Here is a 22,049-nt window from a genome sequence, read left to right on the forward strand (position 1 = left end):
GTTAACCATTTGTAAAATTTTTTCCCATTTTTCTGTTGATATAGCATAATGAAGCTCTTTTTCCCACTCTTGTTTAATTCTGCCTGACATTTCTGGTTGTATCTTCATGATCATATTATAAATAAGAGCCACTAAACCCTTCTGACAAGGATTCAAGGTAAAAATTATATCTAAAAAATCCATCGGAGTTCAATTGGGAAAGGATGGTAAAACTTTATTTAAAAAGTTTCTGATTTGTAAATATCTAAAAAAATAAGTTTTAGGTAACTTAAATTTGTTAGAAAGTTGGTCAAAAGACATCAGACTACCTTCAAAAAAAAGATCACGAAAGCATGTTATACCTTTCCTTTTCCATACGCTAAAGGCTTGATCTATTAAGGAGGGTTTAAAAAAAAAGTTAAATAAGATAGGGCTATCAAGAACAAAATTTCTCACAGTGAAAAACTTACGAAATTGAAACCAAATTCGTAATGTATGTTTGACAATAGGGTTAGATATCTGTTTATTGAACTTGACTAAATCAACGGGAAGAGAACCACCAAGAACTGAGAATAAAGAGTATCCTCGTGCATCATTACATTCCAAATTTACCCACTGTGGGCATAATGGTGAATCCAAATCTTGTTTCCAGTATATTAAGTTTCGAATATTATTCGCCCAATAGTAAAATCTAAAGTTAGGTAAAGCTAAACCACCATCTTTTTTAGGTTTCTGTAACTGCTTTTTACTTAACCTGGGGTTTTTATTTTGCCACACAAATGAGGAAATTTTTGAATCTATGTTGTCAAAAAAAGATTTAGGAATAAAAAATGGTAAAGTTTGAAATAAATATAAAAATTTCGGTAAAACCATCATTTTAATAGCATTAATCCGACCAACCAATGATAAGGATAAGGGTGACCATCTAGTAGTAAGTTGTTGAATTTGATGAAGCAAAGATAATTCAATCTGAATAAATCTTTATGTTTCTTGGTAATTTTTATACCTAAATAAGTGGTTATCAGTAACAACTTTAAATGGTACCCTGTTATTCAGTAAAGTTTGCGCATTTAAAGGGAATAATTCACTCTTATTCAAATTTAATTTATAACCAGAAAAACTACCAAACTGAACCAACAAGGATAGAATAGTGGGAATAGACCTATCAGGATCAGAAATATATAACAACAAGCCATCAGCATATAGTGATAACTTATATAACTTCTCATTACGGGTAATACCAAAAATATTAGGTGATTCATGAATAGCAATGGCTAAAGGTTCTAATGCAATATTAAATAATAAAAAACTTAAAGGACAACCTTGTCTCATACCGCAAGATAATTGAAAAAAAGAGGATCTATGATTATTTGTAAGAACAGAAGCAACAGGTTTATAATATATTAGTTTAATCCATGATATAAATTTAGAACTAAAATTAAAATTTTTAACGCATTAAATAAGTATGTCCATTCAACTCTATCAAAAGCTTTTTCAGCATCTAATGAAATGACACATTCTGGGGTTCTGGGTGAAGAGGTATAAATTATATTAATCAATTTTCTAACATTGAAAAAGGAGTACCGGTTCTTAATAAAACCAGTTTGATCTTCTGAAATAATCTGTGACAGTATCTTTTCTAACCTAATAGCTAAAATTTTTGTAAGAATCTTAGAATCTACATTTAATAGCGATATAGGACGATAGGATGAACATAAGGTAGGATCCTTATCTTTTTTAAGAATTAGAGAGATAGTAGCCTCATAAAAAGACTGAAGTAATCTCTTCTTAGTAAATGCATCATTAAAAATTTCACATAACCATGGGGAAAGCAAAGAAGAAAAAGTTTTTTAAAATTCCGTAATATAACCATCAGGACCAGGGGCTTTCCCTGAATTCATTGATGAAATAGCCTCTCCTACTTCAGCCATAGAAATAGGAGCATCAAACAAACTCCAATCTTCATCTGTCAGTTTGGGAATATTCAAATTATTTAAAAAATCATCCATCATGGACAGATCACCATCAGATTCTGATTGATATAAAGATTTATAAAAATCTTGGAAAGTTTTATTAATTTCTTTATGATCAGTAGTCAAATTACCATCTTGTTTACGAATTTTAATAATTTGTCGCTTAGTCGAAATAGCTTTTAATTGGTTAGCTAATAATTTACCAGTTCGATCACTATGAATATAAAATTGAGCCTTGGTCTTAATTAATTGATTCTCAATTGAAGAAGATAATAATAAGCTATGTTCCATTTGAAGCTCAACTCTCTTCTTATAAAGTTCTTTGGTAGGAGTCACGGAATAAATCTTATCAATTTCTTTAATTTTATCCACCAACATAGCTATATCAAGATACCTTTGTTTTCTTTTACCAGCGGAATATGAGATAATTTGTCCACGGATAAAAGCCTTAAAAGAATCCCAGAGTATTCCTCTGTCAATCTCTTCGATATAATTTGTTGAAAAAAACAAGTCAATTTGCTGTTCTATGAAGGTGATAAATTCTGGATCTTGAAGCAAAGTAGCGTTGAGTCTCCAAAATCTAGTGTTAGATTACAAAATATCTGAGGTCCCTTGGCATTTCCTCCTCTTCCCAGACCAGGGTGAAAATCTGTGATCTATTTCTTTTCTATCAAATTTTAAAACTTCAATAGCAAGAATTCCTAACTTTTTTTATGCCATGTACCCTACCATTAACCAAGGGGTCCGTGGACCCCAGATTTGAAACTCAATTCTAAAAGGGTATCCCAGGCCTTATTGATTTACAATGGGCTGATGCATCTCCATTTAATCACTTAGGGGTGCTATATAATGGAGTCAAGACAGCACGTCTTTACTCAGAGTAAAGGCTGATGAGTTCAAAGTTCAAAGTTATTCTTCTCATGGCTGATGACTGACTCCTTACTTTAGGCAAGTTCACCTCCTTGGCTGTCAGCGGGATGCAGCCTTGGGGATTTAATCTTCTGCCAACCATTCTCCATTCTATAGAACTGCAATTGGACAGTAACAGATCATACCTAATCAGGGCCAAATTAAATTCACAATACAAGCTTTGATTCCAGTACTAATATACAAACAAGTAAATCAGAAAATACCAATGAATAACTGGCACTGTCATAGTAAGAATGTAGAAAATATTTATCAGTTCCCATATCTTAGGAGCTGCCTCTCAGCAAAAGCAGACTCAACAATGAACTTCACTTTTACCTTTAGTGTGCTAGCAGAGCCTTTCCTCTTTTGAGGAAGAGATTTTGAAGATCCACATCTCCTAGTCACCTAGGCAGCTGGGATCCCTGCTTTCCTGTACACTTCCAAGGTCTAACCATGCACCTCAAAAACAGTGGATAAATTCTGCCAAGGTTGCATTCACAACCTTTTTCCTTAATCTATGAACAACATAGACAAACCATCTTCACTGTGCTCTCCCAGGGCACCATCCCCAATTCTGATGACAATCAACAAGCTTCAAAAGATCGGCCACATCATTCACCAGATTTGTAAAATGGGGACTCTATATAAAAGTCTATCAAAGGAACAGACTAACATCCATGAAAATAATGTGACATTATATTGGAATCCCTGGCATGTAGATGTACAAGATGGAAGAGAATTAAGGATGGCACTAAGTTCTCAGAAACAGGAATTGGAGTACAACCAGAAGTACAACGAAACCCATTGTAAACAGAAGAAGGAGCACACCACTTCCTAAACTAAGCCACATATCCTGACCAGCACTTCCTCCAAACCCCAAGGCAATGTTCTGCTCAGATAATGGCTTGTCAGCCACCTCAGAACTGGAGTGGAAGTTATCACTGATTTCAGGATACTATCTAAAGAAGAGTAAACACTTGGTTTTGTATTTTACATAGCATGATAGAACCTAAATAAATTACACTAAATAGATCAGAGCAAAATTTAGTTTACTCATTAAAACATTACAACTCTGATGAATGACAAGCTAAAATTAACTAACATTAATTTACAAGTTAAACTGAGAAACATCATAAATGCAAATTCTCAGCTTACACAAGCACTTTTTCTGTTCACTTTCCACCCATGGCAAAGTGAAAAATGTGTTTTGTTAAGCTCTCAGCGAAACACTTGTAAATCCAATTTTCACCTTAGCAAAGGCTTGCTGATCCTGAAAAAGTCTCTCCTTCAATGAGGACCCGCTGTTTCAAGAAAAGGCAATTAATAAACACAAATTCTCTTAGTTTAAAATCTACCAATCCCATAAGAAGTGTTGCACAACAATACAGAACTAGTTTATTTTCAGATAGAACAGAGATAATTTTCTGCACTATTTTGACAAAGATTTAATCATTTCTGCCAGCTGTTACAGTGAAGCATGATTCAAAAGGAAACCTTGGTTTCAAACAATATCATTAAACCAGCTGAATAATTGATTACATTTTATGATCCACACAGACTATAAAGAAAAAAGAACTTTTTAAACTTAATTCACTGTGCCAAAATATAAACATACACTAGGTTAATGCTGAGGTATTATAAAGAACATTATAAAATCCCTTATGCTTTGAAGTATTAGAGGGAATTACACTCTATAAAAAAATTTAAATTAAAGGAGGTAGCAGTTTCCTAAATATTAATTTAGCATTAGTAACTCAGAGTACTTGTGCAATAAATCTTCAAAGTATTTTACAGAGGGACTAATTTGCAAAATTGTTTCTGTCCATTCAAAACATTTCCCTTGATTGTGGTGGAGAAAGCTAGAAGTGGCAGAAGCTGCTCAATTGCACTAAATAACCAAGAGCAACTTCACAATTTCCACAAGCAGTGACACATAAATAGAAATTCCAGAAGTGCTCTATTTCCTGAAACCTTGAAGGCAAAACTATCAAAATGCTGACTTAAAATCCACATATATTTATATCTTGAGCCAACAATTAAGATTACAAATTAACATTGCTGATCTGTTACACATTAAAAAAATCTGTCATCTATTTCAGATTTTTAAATCATTGTGCTAACACTGTGATGAACATTTAAACAGTCAGACAAAATATATCTAATATGAATCATCAGGTGGATTAAATATAATACTGATATTGTGAAGATGAATTCAAAGCAGGTGATGTTGAAAGATCAGATGGTGGTAAGGGCTACATTAGCTTAATAACAAATGATAGAAACTATAGTCAAGTAAGAAGACTTTTTGATTAGAAGACTTCAGTTAAAATATATTTTCAAGAAAGCTGAAATGAAAATTGATTCACATTAAATGTGAAATAAGAGGTCATGGCCCAAAGAAAATAAGTTATGTTTCTTCTTTAAAGGAATCGTAAGAAAATAAGTGTTTAGCGCAATATTATTTCTGTTAGCAGCTAAACTGTGGTAAACTATCACTGCAAACAATGAAGAGGAGAGCAAAGAATGACTCAAGGTCAAGGCGTGTGGGTACAATGCAAAGTTGGAGTGTGGCTGAGGCATCGTCGATTAGAAATGACCAGAGTGAGGTTGACGCATTTCTGAGACAGAGTCGAAGTCAGAGTGAGCAGAATGGAGAATTGCTAGAGTGGAGGAGTTTTGGAGCCCACCTACCTAAACAGTGAGTGAGCTTGAATCAACCTAAACGCGAGGACAATTTGGAAAGGTTGGGTATGGGCCAGACTGTGGCGGTGGAGTCCAGACACAGTGTGTATCACTGAAGCGTAGCCTGGGTCCTAGTGCAGGGGAGGACCTGGTGCAAGGACAATTTAAATGACTGTTAAGAGAATCAAAAGCTCCTGAAGTACAATTTGCATAAGAAATTTTCTTGTAGGTCAAATGGGTTCCTCCTGCCCTACAAATTCTGTGACTCAACCATTTGAACTGGTTGTCAAGGCACACAGATTGTTACACCTGTGAAAGGCAAGTTGCCTTTAATGCTTTCCCTCATACTTATGGTGTTGACTCCAAGTCTAAAGCTACACAAATATTGGTCTTATGTACCCAAATAGCTATATTCTTGATAGTAAAGATTCTAAGAACTACATTTTAAGAAGGCATATGACATGCTTGCCTTTAATTAGTCAAGGTATTGAGTTCAACAGTCAGGAAGTTATGTTGCATCTTTATGAAAATCTAGGTTAGGCTGCATCTGGAGTATTGCACACAGTTCTGATCACCCCATTATAGGAAGGATGTTCAAGGCTTTGGAGAGGGTGCAGAAGAGGTTTACCAGGATGTTGCAGGTTGGACAAACGGGTTGATTTACCTGCAGTGATGGAGGCTGAGGGGAAATCTAATAAAGGTTTATATTGGATAGAGTAGACACATAGTATCTTTTTTTCCAAGGGTTGGACTATCTAACATTGCATTTAAGGTGAGGGGGACAAGGTAAAAAAAAAAGGGACAAGTTTTTTTTACACAGGGAGTAGTGGGTGCCTGGAGTGGTTGAAGAGGCAGATACAGTAGGGATTTTTAAGGGAAGTTTAGATAGCCGCAAAAATATAAGTGAAATGAAAGGATAGGGAGATTTCGTCGGTAGAAGGGATTAAATTAGTTGGCTATTTGATAACTAATTTCATTGATTTGACACACAATTGTGTCCAAACAGATCTGTTTCTGTGCAGTGCTGTTCCATGCTCTAAAAATTTTGTTTTATCTGAATTTGAGGTTAATAGCTGTAAATTCCTTATCATATCTTTGTTATGTCAATGGATATGTCATGGGACCAGCACAAAAGTGCTATTTCAAAGAAAGCACAGTGCCTTTACTTTCTTAGATGTTTGTGTAGATTTGGCATGCCACCAAAAACTTTGACAAACTTCAACATTTCTACATTGGAGAGTATCTTAACTACAAACTTTTGTAGTTGCATCACAGCCTGATACGTAAATATCACTGCCCAGAAACTAAATAATCTACAGAAAGTGGTGGATACAGCCTAGTCCATCACAGGCCTCTCTACAACTGTGCGCATTTACAACAACTGCCATAAGAAAGCAGCATCCATCATCAAGGATCCCCACCATCCAGGCTATGCTCTCTTTCTGCTCCTACCATTGGGCAGGAAGTACAGAAGCCTTTAGGTCCCACACCACCAGGTTCAGGAATAGTAACCCTACAATCTTCAGGTTCAGGAAATGGTGTGGATAATTTCACTTACAACTTTGAACTGATTCTACAACCTACTGTACATACTCAATTTCAAGGCTTTACAACTCGAGGTTTTCAGTATTCATTGTTGTATTTGCACTATGTCATCTTTTGAACATTGGTTGTTTGTCAATCTTTGTTTATGTGTAGTCTCTGGTAAATTCTATTGTCTTTCTTTATTTTCCTTTAAATGCCTGCAAGAAAATTAATCTTAGGTAGAATATGGAAACACATACATACCTTGATAATAAATTTTAGTTTGACTAGGATCAAATTTTACACTCACTTAACACTGATTCATCACTGGAAAGCAAGGCAGCCAACACTAGTCCTGTTCTTCCTGTGAAATTAGCTTTAACAGAGAATAGCAACCAAATGTCGAGTTGTGGATAGTGTAGAGGACTTTTAAAGGATATAATCAAACAATCAGTACCAATATGGCAGAAAAATGGCAAATGGGGTTTGATCTGAGCAAGCGTGAGGTGTTACACTTTGGGAGGTCTAATGTAAGGGGAAAGCATTGAAGAAATGATAGGACCCTTAAGTGTTAATGTGAAGGGTGATCTTTAAGCACAAGTCCATAACTCCCTGAAGGTGGCTACAAAAGTTGATAGCATGGTAAAGGTTTATGGTACACTGGTTTCCTGTCCATCAGAGGATTAACTTTAAAATATTACTACTGTTTTATAAAGCACTGAATGGTCTAGGGCCAAAGTACATCTCCGATCTCTTGCTGCATTATGAACCTTTCCAAGCTCTCAGGTCATCTGGGGCAGGTCTGCTTACCGTCCTTAGGGTCAAAACTAAACATGGTGAAGCAGCTTTGTTATTCTGATCCACATATGTGGAATAATCTTCCAGAGGACCTGAAGTCTGCCCCAACTTTAAGCTCTTTTAAATCGAGGGTTAAAACTTTTCTTTTTGTTGCTGCTTTTAATTAGAATCCCCTGCACTGTAATATCATATCTATTTTCTTTGTGATTTTATTCTCTTATATATCGTCTGAAATGTGATGTTTGATTTTTATATCTTGTTCTATGTAGAGCACTTTGAACTGCCTTGTGTTTGAAAAGTGCTATACAAAGAAACTTGCTTGCTGGTCTTTTGTTGAGTTCAAGAATCTGGAAGATATGTTGCAACTTTATAAAACTCTGGTTATGCTACATCTGCAATAGAAACATAGAAAACCTACAGAACAATACAGGCCCTCTGGCCCACAAAGCTGTGCCGAACATGTCCTCACCTTAGAAATTACCTAGGGTTACCCATAACCCTCTATTTTGCTGAGCTCCATTCATTTCTGGTTGCACCATTACAAGGAGAATGTGGAGGCTTTGGAGAGAGTGCGGAAGAGGCTTACAAAAATGTTGACACAAGAGACTTCAAATGCTGTGGTCTGGAGCAACATAGTAGGTTAGACAGCATCATTGGAGAGAAACAGATTGTCAACATTTCAAGTTGAGACCCTTCATCTTGAGTGATGTTGGATGCTGTCTGGATTAGAGGGCATGTGCTATCAGGAGAAGTTACACAAACTAGGACTGTTTACTCTGGAACAGCAGAGACGGAAGGGAAACCTCATAGAAGTTTGTAATATTATGCAAGGCATAGAAACATAGAAAATAGGTGCAGGAGTAGGCCATTCGGCCCTTTGAGCCTGCACCACCATTCAGTATGATCATGGCTGATCATCCAACTCAGAATCCTGTACCTGCTTTCTCTCCATACCCGCTGATCCCTTTAGCCACAAGAGCCATATCTAATTTCCTCTTAAATATAGCCAATGAACTGGCCTCAACTGTTTCCAGTGGCAGAGAATTCCACAGATTCACCACTCTCTGTGTGATGAAGTTTTTCCTCATCTCGGTCCCAAAAGGCTTCCCTTTTATCCTTAAACTGTGACCCCTCGTTCTGGACTTCCCCAACATCAGAAACAATCTTCTTGCATCTAGCCTGTCCAATCCCTTTAGAATTTTATACATTTCAATAAGATCCCCCTCAATCTTCTAAATTCCAGTGAGTATAAGCCTAGTCGATCCAGTGTTTCTTCATATGAAAGTCCTGCCATCCCAGGAATCAATCTGGTGAACCTTCTTTGTACTCCCTCTATGGCAAGAATGTCTTTCCTCAGGTTAGGGGACCAAACTGCACACAATACTCTAGGTGCGGTCTCACCAAGGCCTTGTACCACTGCAGTAGAACCTCCCTGCTTCAGTACTAAAATCCTTTTGCTATGAATGCCAACATACCATTTGCCTTTTTCATCACCTGCTGTACCTGCATGCCCACCTTCAATGACTAGTGTACAATGACACCCAGGTCTCATTGCACCTCCCCTTTTCCTAATTGGCCACTGTTCAGATAATAATCTGTTTTCCTGTTCTTGCAACCAAAGTGGATAACCTCACATTTATCCACATTAAATTGCATCTGCCATGAATTTGCCCACTCACCTAACCTATCCAAGTCACCCTGCATCCTCTTAGCATCCTCCTCACAGCTAACACTGCCGCCCAGCTTCGTGTCATCCGCAAACTTGGAGATGCTGCATTTAATTCCCTCATTTAAATCATTAATATATATTGTAAACAACTGGGGTCCCAGCACTGAGCCTTGCGGTACCCCACTAGTCACTGCCTGCCATTCTGAAAAGGTCCCGTTTACTCCCACTCTTTGCTTCCTATCTGCCAACCAATTCTCTATCCACATCAATACCATACCCCCAATATTGTGTGCTTTAAGTTCGCACACTAATCTCCTGTGTGGGACCTTGTCAAAAGCCTTTTGAAAATCTAAATATACCACATCCACTGGCTCTCCCCTATCCACTCTACTAGTTACATCTTCAAAAAATTCTATAAGATTCGTCAGACATGATTTTCCTTTCACAAATCCATGCTGACTTTGTCCGATGATTTCATCTCTTTCCAAATGTGCTGTTATCACATCTTTGATAACCGACTCTAGCATTTTCCCCACCACCGATGTCAGATTAACCGGTCTATAATTCCCCGGTTTCTCTCCCTCCTTTTTTAAAAAGTGGGGTTACATTAGCCACCCTCCAATCCTCAGGAACTAATCTAGAATCTAAGGAGTTTTGAAAAATTATCACTAATGCATCCACTATTTCTTGGGCTACTTCCTTAAATACTCTGGGATGCAGACCATCTTGCCCTGGGGATTTATCTGCCTTTAATCCCTTCAATTTACCTAACACCACTTCCCTACTAACATGTATTTCCCTCAGTTCCTCCATCTCACTGGACCCTCGGTCCCTTACTATTTCCAGAAAATTATTTATGTCCTCCTTAGTGAAGACAGAACCAAAGTAGTTATTCAATTGGTCTGCCATGTCTTTGTTCCCTATGATCAATTCACCTGTTTCTGACGGTAAAGGACCTACATTTGTCTTGACCGATCTTTTTCTTTTCACGTATCTATAAAAGCTTTTACAGTCAGTTTTTATGTTCCCTACCAGCTTTCTCTCAGAATCTTTTTTCCCTTTCCTAGTTAAGCCCTCTGTCCTCCTCTGCTGGTCTCTGAATTTCTCCCAAACCTCAGGTGTGCCGCTTTTTTTTGCTAATTTATATGTTTCTTCTTTGGACTTGATACTATCCCTAATTTCCCTTGTCAGCCACGGGTGCACTACCTTAGAGTAGGCATAGTTAGAGTAGACAGGCTATATCTTTTTCTCAATATTGAAATATCTAATACTAGAGGGAATACATTTAAGGTGAGCAGGGGGAGAAGTTCAATGAAAATGTGCAACTCTTACTTTAAAAAAAACCCTAAAAGAGTGGTGGGTGCCTGGGTAGTAGTGGAGGCAGATACTATAGAGGTATTTAAGAGGCTCTCAGACATGTGGATATGCAGAGAAAAACATGAACAATGTGCAGGCAAAAGAAATTAGTTTAATTAGCTCAGCACATCACAGGCTGAAGGGAATGTTGTCCGTGCTGTACCGTTTCATTTTCACTATACAGGCAGAAGATTACTTGTTCAGCACAAACAATGTGGGCACAGGGCTTGTTCCTGTGCTATGCTGTTAGATGTTCCAAAAACTTAGGATCTCCAATCATGATGTCTAGCAGCATAATCTCTTTATCAACTGACTTTTAATTAATTTTCCTCAAACTCTTTCGAGAGGGCAAATCCTAGCAAGGCATCAGGCTCCAATGGCGTATCTGGGAGGGAAATGGAAACTTGTGTCAACCAACCAGCAGGATGTTCAAGGGCTCTTCAATCCCTCACTACTGCAGTCTGAGATTCCCACCTGCTTCAAAAGGGTACCAATTATTCTAGTTCCCAAGAAGAGCAGGGTGAGCTGCCTCAATGACTATTGCCCAATTGTTCTGGTATTTACTGTGCTGAAGTGCTTTGAGGGGTTAGTCATAGCCAGAACCAATTCCTGCCTGGACAAAGACCTGAACCCATTGCAATTTGCCTACCACCACAAAGGGTCTACAATGGATGCAATCTCACTGGCTCTCTACTCAGCCTTGGATCACCTGGACAACAGCAATATGTACACCAGGCTGCTGTTTATTGATTACAACTCAATGTTCAACACCATCATACTCACAGTAAAAATCGAGCTTCAAATCCAGGGCCTCTGCACCTCTCTCTGCAACTGGATCCTTGACTTCCTCATTGGACAATCAGTGTGCATCAGAAAATGCCATCTCCTCCTTGCTAACAATCAAAACCGGCTCACCTCAAGGATATGTGTTGAGCCTACTGCTCTACTCTCTCTACACCCACGACAGTGTGGTTAGACACAGCCTAAACTCCATCTGTAAATTTGCAGATGACATAACTGTTGGCAGAATCTCAGATGGTGACAAGGAGTCATACAATACTGTAATAGACTGGCTGGTTGAGTGGTGTCACAACAACAACCTTGTACTTAATAACTGTATGACCAAGGAAATGATTGTGGACTTCATGAAGGGGAATTCGAGGGAACATACAGCAGTCCTTATTGAGGGATCAACGGTGGATAGGGTGAGCAGTTTCAAGTTGATTTCCCTGAAATCTATCCTGCCGCAAACATGCTAATGCAATTACAAAGAAGGCACAACAGCAGCTATACTTCATTTGGAGTTTGAGGAGACTTGGTAATGTCACCAAGGACTCTCACAAATTGCTATAAATGTACCATCTAACTGATATGGAGGGGCCACTGCACAGGATCAGAAAAAGCTGCAGGAGGTTGTAAACTCGGCCAACTCCATCACAGGCATTAGGCTCCCCAGCATCACGGATGTTTTCAAAAGACTATGCCTCAAAAAGGCGGACCCCCATCTCTCTGGACATGCCCTCTTCTCATTGACACCATCAGGTAGGAGGTATAGGAGCCTGAAAGCATATATTCAATGTTTTAGGAGCAGAATCTTCCCCCCCACCATCAGATTTCTGAATGGAAAATGAACCAACCCATGAAAACTGCCTCACAATTTTTTGTTCTCTTTTTTGCACCACTTATTTATATTTCTCATTGCAATTTATAATTTTTTAAATGTCTGCACTGTACCACTTCTATAAAACAGATTTCACATGATCCAGATATTAAACCTGATTTTGATTCCTGTTGACTTTTAAGCTCATCCCACTGACATGAATAAAGAAACAAGGTAGAGACAAGCATCCTAGCAACTCTTATAGAAGAAATACAAATAGATAATGCAGGTGCAGTTTTATAATTACTTATTCAATTTTTGTCATTATTTTATAGTCTGTTTTAACTTAAAATTTCTTTTAACTGAAAATTTAAATTGGGCAACAAAAATAATGACTTACAAAAATAACAGTTCAAGCTGCTGATGAGATCCATTTTTCTTAACTCCAAAACAACAAGAGTTAAGTAGAAAATAAATTAAATGGAATTAGAATTTAAAATTCTTTCTTGATGAGCAAATAAGTTGTTAAAAAGCTATGGATTCACAAATCAGTTACACAAAGTGATAATGGTAGTTATGTGAACCAGTCACACATATTTTATCACTCATAGGTGGTTAGGGTTAGATAGCTCACAGAAATGCTTTGGTTTAATATGGGCATACAAACATCAGTTCATGCAATTTAACTTTTGCACCTTATAAATGTCCACCTTAGAAGCAAGCAGGCATTATGTGCAGGGTAAGTTTGTAAAGAAGTTCTTTTGAGACCTGTTTAAATCCAGGCAATGTGGCAATCAAGAGTAAGAACAATGATGATTTTTTTCCTTCCTTGACCTACAGGTCAAAGGTAGTTCTGGGGTCAGCTCATCAATGAACCATTAAGCAACTCTCCTGGTCTGACAGTAACTGAAAAATATCAAAATGAAAGAAAATATGAAAGGAATAGAAAGAACAAATTGTAGCCTCAAAGTAAATCATGTTTTAAATTTTAAAAACTGCAGTTATTGGAAACTTTTTAAAAAATCATACATTTTGTTCATTTTCTCAATGACTATCCTCATTAATCCATCACACAAATGACCTCTATCTTATCCCCATGGCAACACTGACTTCACTCGATCAAAGATATTCCCTTTGTCCAACCACTCCTTCCCTCACCACCTCTGCAATTTCAAACCAATTTGTTTTCTCTTCGCCAGTTCTAACAAAGCATCTTCAACCTAAAATGTGTGTGTGATATGCAGACTCGTCTTGTATAAGCTATTAACTTTACAGTGATGCAAATATTTTCCTTACTAAACCTATTCCCGAAACTGTAACAGAACAATGGACACTAGTTCCAGAACCAAAATAAGAAAGATATATCAAAGAGGTACTGTACTCAAGCAAATAAAATCATATTCCTTGTACCTGTATGAAAAGAATGATCTACATCATTTTCTAGGGCCCTAACATTTACTGTTCAAGTCCTGCCCTGGTTTAATTTACCAAAGTGCAACACTTTACACTTGTCCAAGTTAAATTCCATTTGCTATTCACTGGCTCCTTTCCCAAGTTGGTCTAGATCCCTTGTAAACTTTGTTTCTTTCTTTTTCAATCTTTTTATTATTGTTATTAATATCAACAAAATACAATTGATACATAGATAATGAGATGACAAACTTACACATTTCAACTGCACATGAAAGAATACATAAGCAATGATTACAGTATAAATGAGTATTCCCAAATCATGAATGATACAATATATAAATAAACAAGGCAAATCTAGGTGTATCATAATATGTAATTTAAAAAAAACAGAAAAAAGAAAAAGAAAAAAAAAATGCAAAAAAAAAACTAATCTAATAATCCCTTGTAAACTTTGTAACCCTCTTCACCTCTACACCATCAACTTTGGCATGTTGGCTGAATCGACTAAACACATTAACAACCTTATTAACACAGCAACGCCTTACTGGCAGCAAACAAAACTACTAAGTACACTATTAATCACACTGTTTCTAGACATTTATCACTGCAATCAATAGCCTGTAATCTCCCTTTCAGAGTTGAACTTCTGAACTACCTGGACAACCTGACATTTTTGTTGTGTGAACTGAAACCATGAAGGTTCAGGATGGTTGTGGCAAGGTGTGTACAGGCCAAACTGAGCTGGCGAGGCCTAAACCCAAGTCCGAGAAACCTGTAAGCCAAAGTCTGGCCATTGATAAAACAGACTTGGAGCCAATCAAAACAACAGATCCCAGGGGAGTTGAGGCAGAGTCAACACAGTGGGACCCAGGCCTGAGAGTGAGGAATGAGCTGAGCCAGATTGAAAAGGTCAGGTATAAGGCATTGGGCCTGGGCCCTAGAATACATCTAAGCATCAGGGCCCAGGTCCAAAAGCAAGGAAAAAGCCGATATTTCGCTGGTCAAATTGAACAGGTTAGGGTGTTGGAGCTGCAGATGATGGATGGGCCAGTGTTCAGCTCGCTGCCCGGCAAGTTTTACTCATCGAAGACAATGGTGTGTTAATATATATTAATGAGAGGTAGCTAAGAGATGAAACTTGCTATTTGCTATGCATGTACCCAATTTAGCAAGAGAATGAAATATTAAGAATGTAGAAGTCAATGTTGTGTTAATGGAAGGTAGCTAAAGAGATGTAGATTAGAACATGATTAAGTCACGAAGTGTTAAGAATGTAAACTTGCTATTTGCTGGAGAATGAAACCTTAGGAATGTAAAAGACAACGGTGTGTTGGTGAGGGGTGGCTGGAGAGATGTGGATTGGAACATTGGTCAGTTCTGAGTTTGCTGTTATTGTGTCCTGGAAGTGTGGGGGACAGTGGTGCGTTGGTGAGAGACGGCTGGGAGATGTGGATTGGAACATGATTAAGTCAATGGGACGTACGTGTGAAACTAGACCAGGAGATTGATATAAAAAATGCTGTGTCCGGAGATCGGTGGGCAATCAGCGACTAGCTCACTGACTGTCTCAGCTTTGATTTGCAAATTAAAGTTCAACCCTTCTTGAGGAATCTTCTGCGTCTCTTGGTCATTTGTGAGGCACAAAAAACCACGACATGGCCTGCAGCTAATGGGCTTCTGGACCGGCTGCAGTGATGACTGGCTTCGTGGCTGTGAACTCACTTTCATGAGCTTTAGTTCTGAATGTAACTTGCTCACTTTTATTGTTTGCATAATTTTTTTTGCACATCAGATGGCCTTTTTAATGGATTTGTATGTTTTGTGCCTGCCTGTAGGGAGATGAATCACAAGATTGCATATAGTATACATACTTTGATAATGAATGTACTTCAAATTTTAAAATCATTAACACAGATAAGAAACAACAATCCCTATGGCACACTACTGGCCAGAGTCCTCTCAATATGCAAGACAATTCTCCACAGCTGTCTTCTACCTCCTTTCACCAGGACAATTTTGTATCCAATATGCTAGTTGGATTCCATGTGCTCTCAGAGTCCAGACCAAATAAAAAACAATCAAATAATTTTTTATCAAGGTTATTCCTGGCTGCACAGAAAAAAAAAGTTAAACAAGTTTATCAATGATGTTTTCAATGGGATTGGTATACCCTTCTTCTGAAGGAGAAATTATTTAACGTGGTGTAGCGGTATTATAATTTAGCTTCCTGCCTTTGGCTCAAAACCCGAACAATTTACAAGACTATTTTTACTATCATTAAAAATATCATTAACAATTTCAATAGGCACCATGTCTTAACATTAAATTTTAAAAATACTGTAGTGAATAAAACCTTTTGCACCTATGAAAAGAATTATGGATTAAAGTGCTTTTTGCAATCTAATATTGCTTGGATCTTCAAGGGTTAACTTGGAGTCTTGAAAATTGTATAGCTGTCTGGGCCCTTCAGCAAGTATCCAAATATTAAACAAACCATATTGACAATAGTTGGTCTTTCCCATTTTCTTGGATCAGTTCTTTTGTTAGCTATGGTAAAACTGTCAAAACACTCATCTTCCTACTTAACTATAACATCACCAGAGATAGGAAATGTGGTGAGAAAATTTCCCAGAAATATAACTATTCAGAAATGTCATTAATATTATTTATCTATTCATCAAAAGTCTAAGCACGCCTCAAAAGTGATATTCACTAATGCTCTTTCAGAATGTGATCTATTCCTATTTGGAAGTTTAACCCATTCATACATCATTCCTGGATAAAAGACTTAATATACAGTAAATCCGTTTCACTCGTTTGAAGCTGTACTTCCCTTATATTACATTCAAGTTTACCTCCCCCCTTATTTTAGTGAACTCGTTCGCCTGCGTCTTTTTTTTTGTATGGACTGTAACGCCAAACTAGATCCCATCCTTCCTTAGAGTTCAATTTTTCTGCCAGCGTCTGTAATGCCAAGAGAACAGTATAGGCCCTCCCCATCTCCCTCAAACACATAGGCCATGTCAACATTGATACAAACCATAAAGGAAATTCATTAACCTGGCTTTTGTGATTGACTTTGACAAACACTCTTCCTGAATCCGTTTCATAACTCTGCCCTTGGCTAATACACCCACCCCCTGAGTATCCGAATCCCTTCAGACGAGCTGTGTTCAGCTCCCTCTTCAACACGCTCTCCATCTTCAACACGCGGCTGCCAATCCCCTTCGCGGAGCTTCAACAGGAAGTGGTCAATTGACCGCCTGATTTTAATACTTATTAAAATGATATGCCTATCAGTGAGGAATTAAATATACAGAACTTCAAGCCGCAGCTATTTGCGGGTATTTTAGTTCACAATAGGAGCAACTTAAACATGTTCGCTGACTTGTGAAAAGCGGGAGATTGCCAAATTGGAACTACAATTCCCTTAATGCATCGCGCCCAGCGGTTGCCAAGACCCCTGGCGATACGATATGTAAACAACGGAGAGGGGCGGAGAGTTGTCTGTGATTGATAGCCAAGACGTCCAATAGTTTAACGGAATAGGGGCCTCTGACCCGCCTATGTTTTATGATAACCAATAATGGAAGCACCAGGACACAGTGGATGGCAGTGGGGTGGGAGTCGTGTGTGTACAGGAGCGATGGAGTGTATTCATCCTACTTCTAAGGGGTTTAAAGTGGGAGCTGTTGGAAGCATTGAAGAGTATGGTACCTTTGGCAGCCTAAAATAGTTAGTAAGGAGTAAATTTGTGTGGCAGGAGAGGAGACGACAGGTTTTCCTGTGGTTTTGGACGGCGAATGGTTGCAGCGCGAGCCACCCAAGGAATTTTCTCTGGAAAGTGAATGGTGGCGGTGTAGGGCGAGTTGAAACTTGTTTAATGAATTTTTACTTGTTTAACGAAATAAACTGTCGTCAGTCCGCTCCAGTATGGAGTGTTGTTTGTGAGAGGATGAGCAACAAGGGTAGCCCGGTGAAGGCTTACGACTTTCTCCTGAAATTCCTGCTGGTGGGTGACAGTGATGTTGGGAAGGGGGAGATCCTCGCCAGCCTGCAGGATGGAGCCAGTGAGTCACCGTATGGTTACAACATGGGTGAGTAGATACAACCCACCAAAAAGCAAACATCAAATAAGAATGCAGGTAAACATGATGTTTGCTGTTTTGCGTTGCAGGCTTCTTTTTACTTGTGTACGAAAAACGTAATGTCTTTATGATTGTGAGAACGCCCTGTTTTTATTTACATTGTCTTCAACCCAAAGATCACATATTCTAGTTGTAAAAGATTAGGGTGGAAGATCACTTAAGTGTCTTAGTAGCTTAAGTTATTTTTTTAAAAAATTACGACCACATTATTGTAAGAGATTACACCGAAAAGAAAGCTTGTTCTTTACGCCATTTAAATTTTATAGGAAAGGTAATTGCGGGACTTAATGTCACTGCTGTAAGGAAAACTCAAGAATGTTATACATTCTTGATGCTTTGAAATTCTATTATTTTAATCTAAAGCATCTACATTATTCTCGTTGATTATTGCGTACAATGTAAAGATATTTCATCTTTTTGTGAAGGTATTGTATTTAGACCTGTGTTTTAGAAGGATAGAATAGACAATCTACATTAACAACTTTAGAATGGTACTGTAAAACTAAAGTGCTTCTTAAGGAACTGGGTTTTTTTAACGGGGAATCATTTGGAATATGGCATTAAGTATCTAATAGTATTGTGTCTACAATTAGTATCAGTTGACTTACAGAATTATTGTACAGTTTTTTTTCTAAAACAGCTTTATTTTGGAGGATATCTTTCAATGCAATATATGTTAGTAAATTTTGAGTTTTATTGCTTTGGCATTTTGATGTTTATCAAGCATCAATGGCAGTCCTGCCACTGAATCAGAAAATAAGCAGAACAAAAAGGGATTTGAGTTGAAATTAGAAAATGCTCAATAATTTGGATTGCTTTTGTTTCAGGTTAATGACCTTGCTGTGTGAAGATCAGAAATGTTATCCACTTGAAATAACTTTACTTGTCTCCCAACAAATGCTGTCTCCTCTGACTTTCCTGTAGTTTCTTATAATTCAGAGTTCCAGCATTGGCAACATTTTCCTTTGAGAGATTTGTACTCGTGATTTTGGCTGATATTGAAAGAATGCAATTCTCTTGAGCTGGTACTTTGGGATGAGACATTAGGCATGAATTGTGACAATCGCCTTATTGTTGTGCATAATCCAAAAACAATAGGGTCCATCAATTTTGTTTCTTCAACTAACAGTTCAGATCACACACTTATTATCTGTTAATGGATTGCATCAGAGTTTGTGAAACCTTGATACGCACCTCCATTTTCCTACGTTATAGCAGTGACTGTAATTCAAAGGTATTTTGTTGACTTGCTTCCTTTTGGATATGGCATATAGCAATGTGGGATGCATCTCTACCAAAGGAAGTATAGGGCTCTCCTTCCCTCTGCTAGCCTGCAGGAAAAGATTGACAGTCCTTGTAACTTTATTTATATTCTTGCAAGAAGGGGCAAAGTAGATGATAAAGAGAATATAGATAGTAAAAATATGTTACTTTTTGTGGAACTTCGTCTCCAACAATAGTTTAAATTTGAAAAATGAGGTATTGTGTTTATTACTTTGTCAAAGAGGCCATTAGGCAATAATTAAGAGATGAAGTTGAAGTAGAAATGCAAGCTCTCGAATGAATAAGCTCTAGCTTTTTCTGAGGAATTTTTCCCTTGGTTGGTGATCATGTTGCTAGATGTTCCTTGTCTCCATAGTAAAATGAGGCAAATATTATGGAGGAGCAGAACAACCTGAACCTGAACCTGTAATTCTCCATAGTAAAATGAGGCAAATATTATGGAGGAGCAGAACAACCTGAACCTGAACCTGTAATTCTTCAGATCTGCATGTTTAAGTGCACATTTGTAAATGTTACAAATTACTATCCACAATATTCATTCTTAACAGTAAATGCTGATAACATCACCATAATTCATTCCTACCACATAAACGGTACAGTAGATCTTTTCCTCTCTTTCTTTGTTTTTCCCTCCTTTATTCATTTCCCAGTATCACTTCTCAACAAATCCCCTCTCCCTGTAACTACCTTTCTCCTTAGACCTGTTCCCATTTATTGAAAGAATAGGGAAATGAGACAAATGGGATTTCTCTACTAGGTGCTGGCGTAATTTTGATGTACAAAATGGCCTCCTTTCTGTGCCTTATTAATTATGTACCCTTGCGTCAGAATCTGATTATTAATGCTCTTGGGGAAACTGGATAAAATAATAAATACTACAAGGCTTGCATTGCCCGAAATTCCTGAAAGTCCATTAACTCATTGTGGTTCAGAAACTTACAGCATTATATGTCGGTAGTCAACAAAAAGCTAGTCTATATTATGAAACGCTAATATTTTGTATTTTATAACAATTGATTTGTGTTACTGTACCAGAAGCATGTAGTACAATGCATTTTTTTGAACTGTAAATATCATTGGATCTTGCCATGCATTTGAGACCTGGTTTTGATATTCAAATCTTGGAGAAATAGTCATTTGATTTTACACTGAGATAGGAAAAGCCCATCCTAACAGAATCAACTGGACAATACCATTTTTAATGTTGGAATGAATGCCAAGTTTGAAACATTGGAAGCAGTTGGAAGTTGGCTATTTTTCTTGCAAAAGTTTCTGAATATTTAATGGAATCAAGTACTGGTTTTCAGAAATATCAAAGTGTGCTTAATATAGAATATTATTTGCAACATTGTTAACTGGTGAGGTAGAGTCAGGATACAGAGTATGTATAAGCTCTCAGTGAGCAAACTATTGTATAGCAAATCAAAGGAAGCACATATCGAGGATCATAGAAGAAATTGCGCTTCTTTAAAAGCTGCAATAACCATTCCAAATAAAATTAGGATATTTTTAAGGGTTTTTTTATTGGTTGGAGGTCAGTGCAGAAATATTGTGCAAAAAGCATTACAATTTACAAACACACAGTGTAGACACTAGTATTGATTAATAGATGAATTATTAAATCATCCACATGTGAGGGAAGCTCTCAGAAGAGTGAGTAGAGAGGCTCTGTGAAATACCTTGCATGTTATCTGTCCAGTCATGTATTTAGATGACCTGGAGGATGGAATCAGAATCAGAACCAGATTTATTGTCAATGATTTGTGTTGTGAAATGTAGCATTTTGAGGTAGCAATACAGTGCAAGCATAAAAATGATTACGTTTCAAAACTAAGTAATGAAAAGGAGGAATAAAACTGTAGAGTTGGGGGACATGCATAAATCAGTGATGGAAGAACCTGTTTCTAAAACATTGAGTATAGGTCTTCCGGCTCCTGTAACTCCTCGGTAGTAATGAGAAGACCATCGCCACTAAAGAGTTGCTCAGGTGGTGATGGTCCTTAATGATGAATGCTGCCTTCTTGAGGCAGCTTCCTCTGTCATCCCTGTGATGGATTTGGCTGGGTTTGCAATCCTCTGCAGCCAGTCAGAATGTTTTCCAACATACATCTGTTGAGCTATTCCCTATGTTTCATCAGAAGCCATGCAGAATCATGCGATTATCAGTTCTGCCATGACGGTGGTGAACATTTCTGTGCTTTCTAGCACTAGCACTTTGGTACCATCACATTTCAGATTTGTGTCACCAAGGAGTTTTGGATTAATGCCATCAAAGCTCTATCACCTATGAGCCAGTAGCAGGTTAATCTCCATTATAAGAATATTGCTTTTCTGTGGAAATAGAGCCTTGCCCCACCATACGATGCTGTAACCATATGGAACAGACAGCTATATTGTGCCATTCATTGGATGAGATTAATATAGGCCAGCATGCTCTTACCACAAGAAGGTCAGCATAATGTTACCTAGTCACAGGACAGTGCCAGAGGTAACGCAGAGTTTAGAGTCTCGTCCTCGGGAAGTTTCTGCACACATCACATGCTCTCGGGTAGTATTCTCACCTCAAATCCTTAGCAGATTTCTAGACTGCAGCACTGTTAATGTGGCATTCATAAGCAGTCTTTTCTGGGGAAGAACTTTTCAGAAGACATCCAGCTTCAACATCTTCTTTACCCACTGTAATGTCCTGGTTAAGATTTCTACTGCCATGCTAT

General features: G+C 37.7%; 2 protein-coding genes across 5 annotated transcripts in view; one reads left to right on the forward strand and one right to left on the reverse strand.

Moving 5' to 3' along the window:
• The window catches only part of fn3krp (fructosamine 3 kinase related protein), a 34,055-nt gene extending 16,919 nt beyond the window's left edge, over positions 1–17,136 (reverse strand). The window contains exons 1-2 of one of the 4 annotated variants that reach the window (XM_059948760.1): positions 16,964–17,129; positions 4,111–4,162 (exon numbers count right to left, since the gene is read on the reverse strand). In XM_059948760.1, the coding sequence (XP_059804743.1) occupies positions 4,111–4,162; positions 16,964–17,013 (102 nt within the window). In that variant the 5' untranslated portion in view covers positions 17,014–17,129. Of the gene's footprint in view, positions 1–4,016; positions 4,163–16,963 lie in introns of those variants that run through there. The other 3 variants (XM_059948761.1, XM_059948759.1, XM_059948762.1) reach the window with 3 other exon arrangements.
• A 368-nt stretch (positions 17,137–17,504) lies between these two features.
• Positions 17,505–22,049, forward strand: part of LOC132380145 (ras-related protein Rab-40B) — a 60,131-nt gene continuing 55,586 nt past the window's right edge. Inside the window, exon 1 of the mRNA XM_059948763.1 lies at positions 17,505–18,000. Coding sequence (XP_059804746.1) covers positions 17,787–18,000 — 214 coding nt within the window. The 5' untranslated portion in view covers positions 17,505–17,786. The remainder of the gene's footprint in view (positions 18,001–22,049) is intronic.

Source organism: Hypanus sabinus, chromosome 23, assembly GCF_030144855.1.
Source record: "Hypanus sabinus isolate sHypSab1 chromosome 23, sHypSab1.hap1, whole genome shotgun sequence".
NCBI classification, from domain to species: domain Eukaryota; kingdom Metazoa; phylum Chordata; class Chondrichthyes; order Myliobatiformes; family Dasyatidae; genus Hypanus; species Hypanus sabinus.